The 13,678-nt window shown below is 54.8% G+C and overlaps 2 protein-coding genes across 2 annotated transcripts; both read right to left on the bottom strand.

The window, feature by feature from the left end:
• Positions 1 to 185: 185 nt before the first annotated feature.
• LOC141470166 (protocadherin gamma-A2-like) lies at positions 186 to 7,485 on the bottom strand. The gene is made up of 2 exons (XM_074156090.1): positions 5,023 to 7,485; positions 186 to 197 (listed from the first exon to the last, which is right to left on the bottom strand). The coding sequence occupies exons 1-2, from the start codon at positions 7,483 to 7,485 to the stop codon at positions 186 to 188; spliced, it is 2,475 nt and encodes an 824-aa protein (XP_074012191.1).
• Positions 7,486 to 10,415: 2,930 nt separating this feature from the next.
• Positions 10,416 to 12,935, bottom strand: LOC141470165 (protocadherin gamma-B5-like). Its single transcript, XM_074156089.1, has one exon. It carries the CDS (start codon positions 12,933 to 12,935, stop codon positions 10,416 to 10,418), a length of 2,520 nt encoding a protein of 839 aa, XP_074012190.1.
• Between the last annotated feature and the right edge of the window lie 743 nt (positions 12,936 to 13,678).

The raw sequence follows: 13,678 nt of genomic DNA, 5'->3' as shown, positions 1-13,678 counted from the left end.
CAGGTGCAGGAGCTTCCACTTGGTCTTCTTGATCTTCATTACATTCACAAGGACCAACTTCTCCAGCCTATTCACTTCCCTCTGGATGGCATTCTTTCCCTCTGGCAAATCCACTGCGCCACTCAGTTTGGTGTCACTGTTGTGGTTTAACCCCAGCAGGCAGCTAAGACCATGTAGCCTCTTGCTCACTCCCCGGGCTAGGATGGGGGAGAGAGTCAGAAGAATAAAACTGAGAAAACTCATGGTTTAAGATAAACACAGTTTAAAAAGTAAAGGAAAAGCTGTACAAACAACCACACAGCAAAACTCTTGAAGCACAAGTTCATTCACCACTTCTCATCAGCAGGAAGTTGTTAATTCATCTCCAGGAAAGCAGGGATCCATCACGCAAAATGGGAAGACAAATGGCATAACTCCAAACGTCCCCCCTTCCTTCTTATTCCCTGAGCTTTATATACTGAACATGATGTCACGTGGTATGGAACAGCCCTTTGGTCAGTTGGGGTCAGCTATCCCAGCTGTGTCACATCCCAGCTTCTTGTGGACTTCAAGCCTACTCGCTGGTGGTGGTGGTATGAGGAGCAGAAAAGGGCTTTACTACTTTGCACAACCAAGAACATCAGTGTTTTACCAACACTATTTCCAACCCCAAATCCAACACATAACACTGCACCAGCTGCTAGCAAGGCCATCAAGTCCATCCCAGATGAAACCATGACACTTGTTGATGAAGATGTTATTGAGATAAATTAAATACTATTCGTCCCAATATGGATCCTTCCACAAAAACAGATATTACTGGTCCCCATTCGGACACTGACACATCGACTATACCTCTTTTCATGTGGCCATCCATCCAATTCCTTATCCATCTAACAGTCCACCTGTCACATTCATATGTCTCCAATAGAGTAGCCACAATATCATAAGCCCCCCATACGTGTTCTCCTACTGACCCCTACCCCATTCATAGAAACCTTGGCTGGGCCGGGTTGCCACTCTGCACTTTGAGGACTGCAGCAGAAACGGGGTTGCTTTCTTTTTCTACAGAGAAGCGTCCCTCTGGGAGCACACATATGCCTATGAAAGCCTTCCTCCTTACAGCTGTGAACCTCCAAGGTGTGGGCATGAACTGCACCTGCACTCAGACAATTTGAACAGAGCTGTCCCCATTTCATCAGACACCCTGAAGACTGGATATAGCTCATGACAAGCAAAGCTAGAGTAAGAAAGGTACAGAAATGAACAGATAACTTGCAATAATATTTCTTAGGACAAACCTATTGAGCAGAAGGAACTGAAATTGAATGGTACCACAACCATGCGCCAAACAGTAACTATGGCAAGCAGGGAAATGACCATCAGTTCTTCTGCAGCCCCCCTGCCAACAGAGATTCCCGAAGTCTTCTCTCCAACCCTACACAACGTGCAGCTTTGCTTATGACCCTCAAAATTGGCAAAAAGATATAATGAGAGTATGTGATCACAAGAAAAAGTGAGGTACATTTGCTCACGAACATTCTTCAAAGAAATAGGAGTATTGTAAACCACATCAATGTTAAATGTCTGAACTAAAAAAGGAGCAGTCTTCCAACAGAGAATGGGTAATATCAAATTATCAGCTTCCGGGGAACCTCCTCCCCTCTTTTATTACATGCAATGTTCCACAGAGACTTTTAATGGCTTAATTCTTTAATTTCCTTTCCTTGCCATGACCAGAACAAGAATATAACCTCACATCTCCTGCCTTCCACAAAGATGGAAGGATGAGCAAGAGGCACTAACACAAACTACGTGGCGAAATTAGGATATGCCACTAATTCAACCCAATCCTACATACACACGAAACCAGGAAGAGAAAAACCTCTGACCAGGAAGGCAAGGAACCATTAAAGGCAAAGGCTTGTCAGAGAAACTCACCATGAGGTCTTCTCAGTCTTCACTGCTGGTGTTGAAATTGATCCCTCTCAGCACCTGCAAGTCACTGAGGTTGCAAGCACAAATGCAACCCTAAAGTCTTCCTCTGGGCCACGTTGTAGGGGAGTTCATTTTAAGAAATAGTCATCAGCTCTCATAATATTTTTTGACTCTGTGGCCTGCTCATATCTGTATCAATATGAAGCCATAAGTGTAACACTTATTGGCCTCTTTCTCCAGTTCAGTCATCCTGGGCTTCTTCACGTGGCTGAGGGCTTGCCAAGGGAAGTAACTGTTTGCTGCAAAACAACTTGCAGAGTTTCCAATGCACAAGAGCTAGGCACACATGGGGAATATAAAACAGGACCTTGCAGGAGACAAAGGCCTAGAAGAAAGTGTAATTACATCTCTGCACCAAGGCCAATATCCAATATTTTGGCCATATGTCAGGCACAGGCCAAAGAGCATTTCATTCAGTGACATCTTAAGGAAACAGAGGTCTATCAGGGTCTTTGTCTTATCAGCTGAACACCTACAAGGTATGGATGGAAACTGTGCTACCCACACAATTACATGAGATCTTTTAATGCTTTAAGGATTACAAGCTTTGCACCTAGACACACACAAAATAAATAAAATAAAATAAAATAAAATAAAATAAAATAAAATAAAATAAAATAATATACTCCAACAATCAAGGCAAGAATGGGAAACCTGGAGAAGTGAGGGAATCGGAGCTTAAAACTTCAGATCCTGTCAACTCTAGCAGGAACACAAGAAGAGTATCTAGTTGGTAAAAAGTCCACAGGAGGCTCACACAGGACCTCACAGCAGAGACCACAGCCACAGATCGTCAAGGTAATTTCCTTCAAATAAAAAAAGAGGGAAAAACATGCAACCTCAACTGTGGGCCTCCTACATCAACTAGGACAAACTAAACTTTTACAATTTTTAGACATTTCAAATCATACCACCGTGAACTTTTTCATCCTTCCCAGACATCACACAACACAAAAGCTGCCTTTGCAGACACACACCATTGAAAGAAAAAGGTTCCCAACATGAACACGTGCAGAGATTTCTCTAATCATCACATTAATTTGGAGGAACATCCAATGTTCTCAAGGGCATAAGCGATATGCAACTCCAATAAAAGTATCAAAGTAATGAAATTATCACCCCAAAGACATCACCATCCTACTACAGCACAGGTGTAGCTTGGAAGCCACGAGTCTGAAATCCTAATGTAAATTCTACATCTGTGCTCAATAACTGCCATTCATGGGAAACAGCATGCAACAGGAAAGCAAACTGATGAACTCACAACTTGGCCAGATGGAATCTGAGCATTGCGATATCCAAAAATATGACACCTTCAGTCAAATTTTATGAAGGCCAGCAATGAACCCTGGGAATTAATGAAACATGTGCCTTGTCTCTACGTGGTACCTCCTCACACACAGCTTCCCCAAAACTCTTCTCAAAGCCTTCACAGCTCACATCATTGTCATTGATCTTCATAAGTTACAGGTAGACTCCACCAAAAGAAAAGTTGCAGACACAACTTCTCCTTCCCATGGATAATACTTGACTTCTCACCATGTATACGACAAGCAAGAGCATTTCTCCAGTTAACTTTTTAAGGAAACATATCTATGGAAGTATATCTCCTGACAGCTGTAAACATGTAAACAGTCATGTATGGGACAGTCAGAGAAATGTAACAGGTGAGATCTTCCACACATTATCAGATAACAAAAGCCCACCTTCACATCATCGAATCAAACAAGGCAAGAAGTGAACACCTGTAGAAAGTAAGGGGTCACAACACACTCTTCCAGATGATGTCAGTTACAATATGTACATAATTCAGGTATTTAGCAGGTAGCAATTACACAGTTTGCTCTTCCCAAAGCTCTCATTATGGTGCTTGGCACAAGTACATAACTCAGTTAAGAATTGACAACCATCTGCAAAACCAGAGGAAAGACCACCCAGGTTTCCCAATACAGTTGAAATGAGATGTACTCTAGCCACATTTCTCTGGGGTGATAAATCTCAAATTGCATGATACTACAGATGGCCACTCAACAGGGCAAGAAGCACACATACGTCTCGTGCCCCTCACGCACAGCTCCCAGACTTCTCGTCTCCAGTCCTTCAAAACTTGCAAGTTGTTCTTTGAGCCGTATAGTTTCAAAGTACATGACATGAATGGGCCAGTGTCCCAGACCATTTCTTTTAAACATGCAACACTATAGCACCATGAACTTCACATACATCCTCACATCTCCATACCAAGAAGGAAGATGCATGTCACTGCTCATTAAAATTCAGAAAAGAAACTTTAAGAGCTTAGGAATAAAAAGAAAGCAGATTTACAGGAGAGCCTGGTTCAGTGAACATGTGCACATGGCCAAACCCCCTCTGCTTACATTTCTCCCCACCCTCCCCTACCTCCCACCCACCTATGGTTCTTGTCAAGCCAAGACACATCCAGATCTGATTCAAATAAGTAAAATTTTAAATAACAGGGAATCAGCAAAACACATCTCCTATTTCTTCCAATAGACTTTCAAATGCAGGAACCAAGAGAAAAAGTCACAAGTTCCATGATTCTCTTCCATTTAGTGAGGAGCATCTCGGGGCTACTAACAGTCCATTTCAAGACAAGCTGATCCTACTCAGCACATGTTCTATCAGGAACATACCTTACCCTGCTAATGTCGAAAACTTCCATTCGCTAATAATGCAATATATCCATTCAGAAAAGCTAGCACTGTCACGAAAATCGGTATTACACGTCAGGGGACAAAATGAGAAAGGACGTGGTGCGTGATATGAACACAAAGCTGTGCGCTAACAAAACTCAACACAACAGCAGCCCCACTTCTCCTGACTCTGGCAAGAACACGAACTCTGAGCAACGGTCCCACGATCACCTCCCCGGAGCAAGAGGCACCAGCACACAGCGCTGATGAACGGACCTTTGCCTTTTTTTGTAGCTAAACCTCCCGAGGCGGGACAGAGAAGACGGGAGGGCAAGGGCAGAGTCTCGCGAGAGGGAAGCGTGGCGGAGCAATTCTGATGGTGGGAGGAACTCACCGGGGGAGAGGCGGGGTCGGCGCGGCGGGCGCCGTCAGGGTCCTCGTGGAGCAGCGGCGCGGGCTCGTCGGGCGGCGGGCGGGCCGGCAGGGTGTCGCAGCAGCTGCCGCCCGAGAAGCGGAGCTGGCTCTTGCGCGAGTCGGCGGTGAGCGAGACCTCGTGCGAGTAGGAGCGCAGGAAGGCGCGGACGCCGTCGATGCCCACGAAGTGCGAGGCCGGGACGCCGCGCAAGGCGCCGCTGCCCGCCGCCGGCAGCTGCGAGCGGCGCCAGCGCCGCAGGCGCAGCGCCAGCAGCAGCAGCAGGAAGGCGAGGAAGAGGCAGGAGACGGCCGCCACGGCCAGCACCAGCCAGCGCGTCAGGCTGCCGGCCGCCTCGCCCGGCGCCGCCGCCGCCGCCGCGCTGCCCAGCTCCGACAGCAGCTCGGCCACGCTCTCGCCCAGCACCACCCTCAGCGTGGCCGTGGCCGACAGCGCCGGCCGCCCGTGGTCCTTCACCACCACCACCAGGCTCTGCCGCGCCGCGTCGCGGGCCAGCGGCAACCGCGCCGTCCGCACCTCGCCGCTGTGCAGCCCCACGCGGAACAGACCCGGCTCCGTCGCCTTGGCCAGCTCGTACGACAGCCACGCGTTCTGACCCGCGTCCGCGTCCACCGCCACCACCTTGGCCACCAGCGACCCGGCCTCCGCCGACCGCGGCCACAGCTCCACGCCCGACCACCACCCCGAGGCCGAGGCCGAGCCCGAGCCCGAGGCCGGCGCCGGCGGCGGCGGGTACAGCACCTGCGGCGCGTTGTCGTTCTCGTCCACGATCTCCAGCCGCACCGACACGTTGCTGCTCAGCGCCGGCGCGCCGCCGTCCTCCGCCCGCACCCACAGCCCCACCTCGCGCACCTCCTCGTAGTCGAAGGAGCGCAGCGCGTACAGCGCGCCCGTCTCCGCCTGCACCGACACGTACGACGACAGCGGCGCGCCCCGCACCCGCCCCTCCCACAGCCGGTACCGCACGCGCGCGTTCGCACCCCAGTCCGCGTCCCACGCCCGCACCCTCAGCAGCAGCGCGCCCGCCGCGTTGTTCTCGGGCACCCGCGCGCTGTACCGCGCCTCCGCGAACACCGGCGCGTTGTCGTTCACGTCCAGCACCCGCAGCGCCAGCACCGCGCTGCTCCGCAGCGACGGCGACCCGCCGTCCGCCGCCAGCACCGTCACGTTGTACTCCGACACCTCCTCACGGTCCAGCTCCCTCGCCGTCACCACGCTGTAGTAGCTGCCCCGCGACCTGCTCAGCCGGAACGGGACTCCCCCGTCCAGCGAGCAAGTGACCTGGCCGTCGGCCCCCGAGTCCCGGTCCTGCACGTGCAGCAAGGCCACCACTGTCCCCGGTGGGGCGTCCTCAGAGATTGCGCTCAGCGCCGACCGCACCGAAATCTCGGGCGCGTTGTCGTTCACGTCGGTCACAGTGATCATGACTTTCGCAGTGTCGAAAAGGCCAACACCGTCCCGTGCCTGCACCTCGAGTTCGTACGAATCGCCATCCTCGAAGTCAAGGTTCCGAACTGAAGTGATCGCGCCCGTTTCAAAGTCCAGCTGGAAAATCTTCGAGGCTTTCTCTGTGATTTTCTTCAGCGAGTACTTGACGTCCCCGTTCAGCCCCTCGTCGGCGTCAGTGGCCGTGACGGTGACGAGGACAGAGCCCACGGGCACGTCCTCCGCCACACGCACCGTGTACTCCGCCTGGCTGAACGCGGGCGCGTTGTCGTTGGCGTCCACCACCAACACGCGGATCCGCGCCGTGCCCGTCCGCGGCGGCTCTCCGCCGTCGCTCGCCCTCAGCACCAGCTCGTGGAACGCCGCCTCCTCCCGGTCCAGCGCCTTCGCCAGCACCAGCTCGGGACGCTGGTCCCCGCCGGGGCCCGCCTGCACGGCCAGCGAGAAGTGCTCGTCGCCGCTCAGCTCGTAACTCTGCAGGGAATTCCGTCCCACGTCCGGGTCGTGAGCCTCGGCCAAAGGAAACCGCCACCCCGGGGATGTCGTCTCGCTTATTCTCTCCTCCACCTCTGATTCCTTGAAACTGGGGGCGTTGTCATTAATGTCGGTGATTTCCACTTCGATTTCATAAACTCTCATTTCTCCCTCCACGATCACCTCACAGCGCAGCACGCATCGCTGCACGCTCTCGCACAGCTGCTCTCTGTCTATCCTCTCTGCCGTCACTAAATGTCCCGTCTTCCCGTGAAGGGAGAAATACTGCCTCCTACCTTCGGAGACAAGGTGGACGCCACGGTCTTGGAGCGCCCACAGCTCCAGTCCCAGGTCTTTGGCCACGTCGCCCACGAACGAGCCCTTCGGCATCTCCTCGGGAACCGAGTAGCGCAGCTGACCCCACGCCGCCTCCCACGCCGCCACCAGGACGCACCACAGCAGGGCTCGCTCCCGCCGGACCCACCGACTCCCGGCCCCGCACATCTCTGCCGCGGCACCGCCGACACCGCAACTCCGCCGCCCGCTCTGCTACCGCCCGATCCGGCTACCGCTCCGGCTCCGTCACCGTCTCGCCGCTCCCGGCCGCTGCCGCCGGACCCTCCGCCTCGCTGCACCACGGCTCCGCACCGCGGGGACGATCGCAGACCGCTCGCCCGCCCAGACAGCCACACAGCCACACAGCCAGACAGCGATCGAGCCGGGCCGCAGCGGGCGGGGCTGCCTGCAGCGCTCCGGCCTTCCTCTCGCTCCTCCTCGGTCAACAGCGGCGCCCGCAGCCTCCTCCCGGCACTGCAGCCACCGAGCGCTGCCCGGCGCTGCCCGCCCGCCTTTCCCACGGGCAGCTCGCGGCGACGGGACACTCGCCACGGAGACAGCGCTTCCCGTCCACCGGGGATCTCCTCCGATGCTTTTACTCCCGCAGATGTCTCCATTGATCCTCGGGGCGATCCGCAGGAAGGCCGAGGCTTCTTGTGGTTGTGGTATTTCTACCGCACGAGAAAAATGACTTGCTAAAAGCTATATCTGTAAAGTAAAACATGACGTGTAGAATATTAAGATCCCTATCCCATTAGTTTGAAAGCAAAATCTTCACAGCTCTCTGTAGCAGTCGTGCTTGCATTACTTTTCCCTCTCCCTTTCTACGGATCAAGATCCCGTCACGCAGCTACATAAATTCCCCACATCCTGACCAATAGAACAAAGCAGCAATGAAGATCCTCCCTTTAAAAGGCGACAGGAGATTTCCTGCATTGTCTTTTCTCTGAGCCGTTGTTTTCAATAATAATGCGTGTTATTTGTACCACACGAGGAAAAAAAAATACTTGCTAATGGCGACAGATGTGAAATAAAATGTGGGTTTTTTCGTAATACGACGTCTAGAATATTACGAGTCTTATCCCATTCGTCCTAAAGCACAGTCCCCATCAGAAATTATTGTGGCAGTCATCCTTGATTACCGGTACAAGGACAGCAACAGATAATAGGCTCTGTCTATAGAAAACGCGATATCAACACCGACCACGCCCCGCAGATTCAGGGGCTCATTGTCTCAAGTGGCAGAAACCTTGATTTTTTTCAGAATCCGAGTGAAATGGATTGACGGTTATTGGTAAAGTATTCATCTAATTCTTGAATCTTCATATTCGTAGGATAGTTTTTCAACCAAATACTGTAGGACGGCATGAGACAAGTACCTCTGCACAAACTAAACGAACATGTTGAGTATTTCCTTGTCGATTTACCTATATTCTCAGGATGGGTAGAGCCCCTTCCTCCTCCTCCTCCCCCCCCCCCCCCCCCCCCCCCCTTCTAAACTGAATTACACTAAAATGTTGATATAACTACAGAGGCAGCTAACACTGGAAGAGGAAAGTTGAAGGAGCATTGCAGTTTCCCTTTTTAATAGCCCATATTATATTTAATCGAGTAATTCGATAGCTAGAACGACCAGGAATGGGCTTTGAGTTTTTCAGAAATCTCGGTGTAAGAAATTGATGCTTATTAGTAAAGCTTTCATCTCATTCTTGACTACTCACGTTGGTAGGACACCTTTTCAACCAAATTCTGTAGGACGTATGAAGACAAGCACGGTTGCACACCCTAAATTATGCGGACCGAGGACTTGATTCAAGTGCCTAATTGCTGTCAGTTTGTGTGTTTGCTTTTGGCTTTACATATGTCCTCAGGCTAGAGGCCTCCGGAGTAGAGGCCTCCGCTTGTAAAGAGCTGTTTCAAAATGTGTCTGAGAGACCCAGTTCCTCAGTCTAGTATTCTCCTGTCAACGTAATGAACTAGGTCCAACCACCACTGTTTGGGAAGAGGAAAAGAAGACAGGCTCTGAAATACTGGACGCTGTTATTTTTTGTTTTCTTGAGATAGCATTCTACACCTCCACGTGTGTATGAAATACAGAACAGGAAAAAGGGTAACAAAAAGGCACTACCACCCAGGATGGAAGAGAAAAATGAGAAATAACAGCACAAGGAACGCGGATAAACCATTCCTGGATAAAATGCATCCATTCGATTAATGCTGCCATTTCTGCAGCAGCCTTCCTCCAATGGACGAGAGGACACACGGCGGAAGAGGGAGGACATTCTGTAACAGTGAGGAGGATCAACCTGTAATTTCTCCATTCATGGAGCCACACAGACCTTTCCTTCGGACACCAGGACTTCCGTCCTGAAGAACCGTTAGTTTACTGCCTTCACCGTTCCTAACTACTCGAGAGTTGTAGTCAAAACCTCTTACCTGAACCTGTGACCACTGAAGAACCAACAAGTGCCTCCGATTGATTTCTGCTGTGAGCGGAAGGGGGATACCCCGTTCCTTCCCTCAAAGAGACACGGATCAGCACTCCCTAGCACATTAATTTAACCCGTCCCACAATTCATACCAGCACCATTCCCCAAAATGACGGACTATAGTCTCTCATTTCACTAGCGACGAAGAATTTGTCTTTTTTCCATTCATGTAGCCAGACACACATTTTCTTTGGGAGTCCAGGAACGAAAAAGCATTAACCAACGGGTTTGTGCCCATCTGTGAACCGGGTTCAAGTACATAGTGCCGGGGAAAAGTCGATCAGAAAAGAAACATCTCCAACTGCAAGTGCCAATCCCGAGTCTCTCATGCAAAATCAGCGGACCTCGTTCCACACAGTAAGGATTCGCCTTCACCCTTATGGACTCATACGAATTTACGCAAGAAGAGAGATGTAGACAAAAAATCTCCAGTGAATCTGCACCTGTGACCACGCATAAACCAAGGATTGCCGTGGCTAACGGCCTCCTCTGAATGGAAGGAAGCTACCCCGATCTCTCATTTCTTCACGGACACACAGACCAGCGCTCCCCACCCACACCAACCCAGCGAAAAAACCCAGGGGAAGAGGGAGGGAGGCTCAGCACAGCTCAGGGAAAAGAGGGAGAGCGCGCGGGCTTACAGACCTGCGGGGCGTCGGGGTCGGCGGGCGGCTCTCCCGCGCCGGCGCTGCTGCTCGGGATCGGCTTCCCGCAGGCCTCCGCGCCCAGCAGATCCTCCGCGGGCACGATGGGCAGCGGCGGCGGCGAGGGCCAAGCGGCCTCGGCGACGGCGCGTGCCGGCGCCACGCACAGGTTGTAGGAGTAGGGCAAGGTGCCCTCGCAGAAGTCGGCCGGGAAGGCGGCGCCGGCCACGGAGAAGCGCTGCGCGCCCAGGCAGCGCAGGACGGCGGGCGGCCCGGCACGGCGCAGCCGCGCCAGCACGGCCAGCGCCACGCTGAGCAGGAAGAGGGCGGAGAGGAGCGCCAGCGCCAGCACCAGGTAGAACTGCAGCTCGGCCGGCGAGTCGGCGCCCGCCGCCCGCTCGCTCAGCTCCGGCAGCGCCTCCTGCAAGCTCTCGGCCAGCACCACGTGCAGCGTGGCCGTGGCCGACAGCGCCGGCTGCCCGTGGTCCTTCACCACGGCCACCAGCCGCTGCTTCGCCGCGTCCCTCTCCGACACGGCCCGCGCCGTCCGCACCTCGCCGCTGTGCAGCCCCACGCGGAACAGCGCCGGCTCCGACGCCTGCACCAGCTCGTACGACAGCCACGCGTTGCGCCCCGCGTCCGCGTCCACCGCCACCACCTTGGCCACCAGGTACCCGGCATCGGCCGAACGCGGCACCACCTCGAACGGCGCCGGCCCCGACGCCACCGACCCCGCCGCTCCCGCGTCTCCCGGCGCCGGCCAGAGCACGCGCGGCGCGTTGTCGTTGCGGTCCAGCACGAAGACGCGCACCGTGGCCGTGGAGCTCCGCGCCCGCGCCCCGCCGTCCTGCGCCCGCACCGCCACCGCGAACTCGCGGCACTGCTCGTAGTCGAAGGAGCGCTGCGCGTACACCGCGCCGCTCCGCGCCTCCACCGACACGTACGCCGCCGCGCCCGCCGCGCACGCGCTGCCGCCCGCCAGCCAGTAGCTCACGCGACCGTTGGCGCCCGCGTCCGCGTCCCGCGCCTGCACGCGCACCACCGCCGCGCCCGCCGCGTTGTTCTCCGCCACGTAGGCGCTGTAGGCGGCCTCCTCGAACACCGGCGCGTTGTCGTTCACGTCCGACACCTCCAGCACCAGCGACGCGCGGCTCCACAGCGACGGGCTGCCCCGGTCCCTGGCCACCACCGTCACACGGTGCTCGGACGCCTCCTCCCGGTCCAGCGCGCTCGCCGTCACCACCTTGTACGAGCCGCCCGACGACGCCACGATCGACAGCGGCGCCTCGCCCGACAGCTCGCACGACACCTGGCCGTTCTCCCCGGAGTCTGGATCGTTCACGTTCAACAGGGCCACCACGGTGCCTGCGGGCGCGTCCTCGGGCACCGGGCTCGACACCGACAGCACCGTGATTTCGGGTGCGTTGTCGTTCACGTCCAGCACCTCCACCTCCACTTCGCAGTGCGCCACCAGACCGCCTCCGTCTCTTGCTTCCACCAGAAGCGTGTATCCTCGCGTGTCCTCGAAGTCCAGCGCCTCCTGCATCGTGATCGTCCCACTCTCCGCGCCCACCACGAACTTCTGAAGCACCTTGGACGGAGCTTCTTGGAAGCTGTAGGTGATGCGGGCGTTGGTGCCAGCGTCGGCGTCGGCGGCCGAAACGTTCAGCACCGTCGAGCCCGGCGGCGCGTCCTCCCGCAGGCTCGCGCGGTACCGGTCCTGCGCGAACACGGGTGGGTTGTCGTTGGCGTCCGTGACGTTGATGCAGAGCTGGGCGGTGCCGCTGCGGGGCGGGTCGCCGCCGTCCACCGCCGTCAGCACCAAAAGCAGACTCGCCTCGCGCTCCCGATCGAGCGCCCGGCGTAACACTAGCTCCGCAAACTTGCTGCCATCCTGCCTGTCTTTCACCTCCACCGCGAAGTACCCGTTGGTCTCCAGCTCGTAGCCCTGCAGCGAATTGCTGCCCACGTCCGCGTCTTCGGCGACGCCTATGGCAAAGCGGGCGCCGGGAGCTGTAGATTCAATAATTTCGAAGTGGATGTACTCCTTAAGAAAACGCGGCGCGTTGTCGTTGATGTCCTGGATGTCCACCTCGACGTGGAAAACGTTGAGCGGGTTCTGCACCAGCGCCTCGAAGCTGACGGAGCAGGACGCCGACTCGCCGCACATCTCCTCCCGGTCCAGCCTCTCGCTCACGTACAGGTTCCCGCTCTCCCCGCTCACCGTGAAGTATTTCAGCTGCCTGTTAGCGGCAGACGCCACCCGCAGCTTGCGTGCCGGCAGCTCCGCCGGGCTCAGCCCCAGGTCCCGCGCCAGCGGCCCCACCAGCGAGCCTCTGCCCAGCTCCTCGGGGATGGCGTAGCGGATCCGCTCCGCCGCCGCCCGGCAGCACAAGACCAGCAGCAAAGCGCCCAGCACCAGCAGCACTCGCCCGCCTGCTCGCCGCCGGCTCTCACTCTCCCTCTGCCTCTGACTGACCGCCATTCTCGCCAGCGCTCGCCGCGCTCCTCCCTCCTGACGCTGCGGCGGCTCCGGCTGCGGCTCCAGCGCCACTAGCGTCGGCCAACAGCGGCACCCGGAGGCGCCGCCACGACACCGCAGCCGGACGGTGACCGCGCTGCCGGGGGCTCGGGCTTTTGGCCGTTGTTTAGTAGCTGCGCCCAGCTTTAAGGTCCTCTTTTATTAGAATCAGGAAGAGTATAGAAACTTATTGCAACTCCAAAGGCTTTCAGAAGTGAGATAGGCTGTCACGTACTTTTAGGTCATCTCCCTGAGTCGCAGTGAATCATTGGTAGTAAATATTCGTGTCACAGCAATAAATAAAGGAACTCAGCTGCTCTTCACAAAATGCATATAGAAGTACAAGAGAAAAAAAAGATTTTATAGGTAGGGAAGACCTGAAGAGCTTTATAGCATTCTGTCAGTTCCTTTGAATTCTGATTTCCTCACCTGGGATGAATCTTAGAAGGAAATATTCCTGTTGGAGTAACCAATAAACAATCAGAAACAAAATTAAGTATAAGTCATGCCAGACCTGCAAGTGGTTTCTGTCTTCCCTGCATTTCTTCCATTTGTTCACGGATGTCTCTGATGTTTGTCCCGCTGTTGTTTTTTACTTTAGGGAGAAGGACAATTACACTGAGAAATTTATCACCCTGAAGAGTGTCTATAGCTCTATGCTTAGAAAGCAGAAGAATACGTACTGTTTTGTTTGTGATTTATAGAAG

The sequence above is a fragment of the Numenius arquata genome, chromosome 11 (assembly GCF_964106895.1).
Source record: "Numenius arquata chromosome 11, bNumArq3.hap1.1, whole genome shotgun sequence".
Classification (NCBI taxonomy): Eukaryota; Metazoa; Chordata; class Aves; order Charadriiformes; family Scolopacidae; genus Numenius; species Numenius arquata.
Note: the sequence above shows the minus strand (reverse complement) of the source record. Positions and strands in the feature narration are given on the sequence as shown.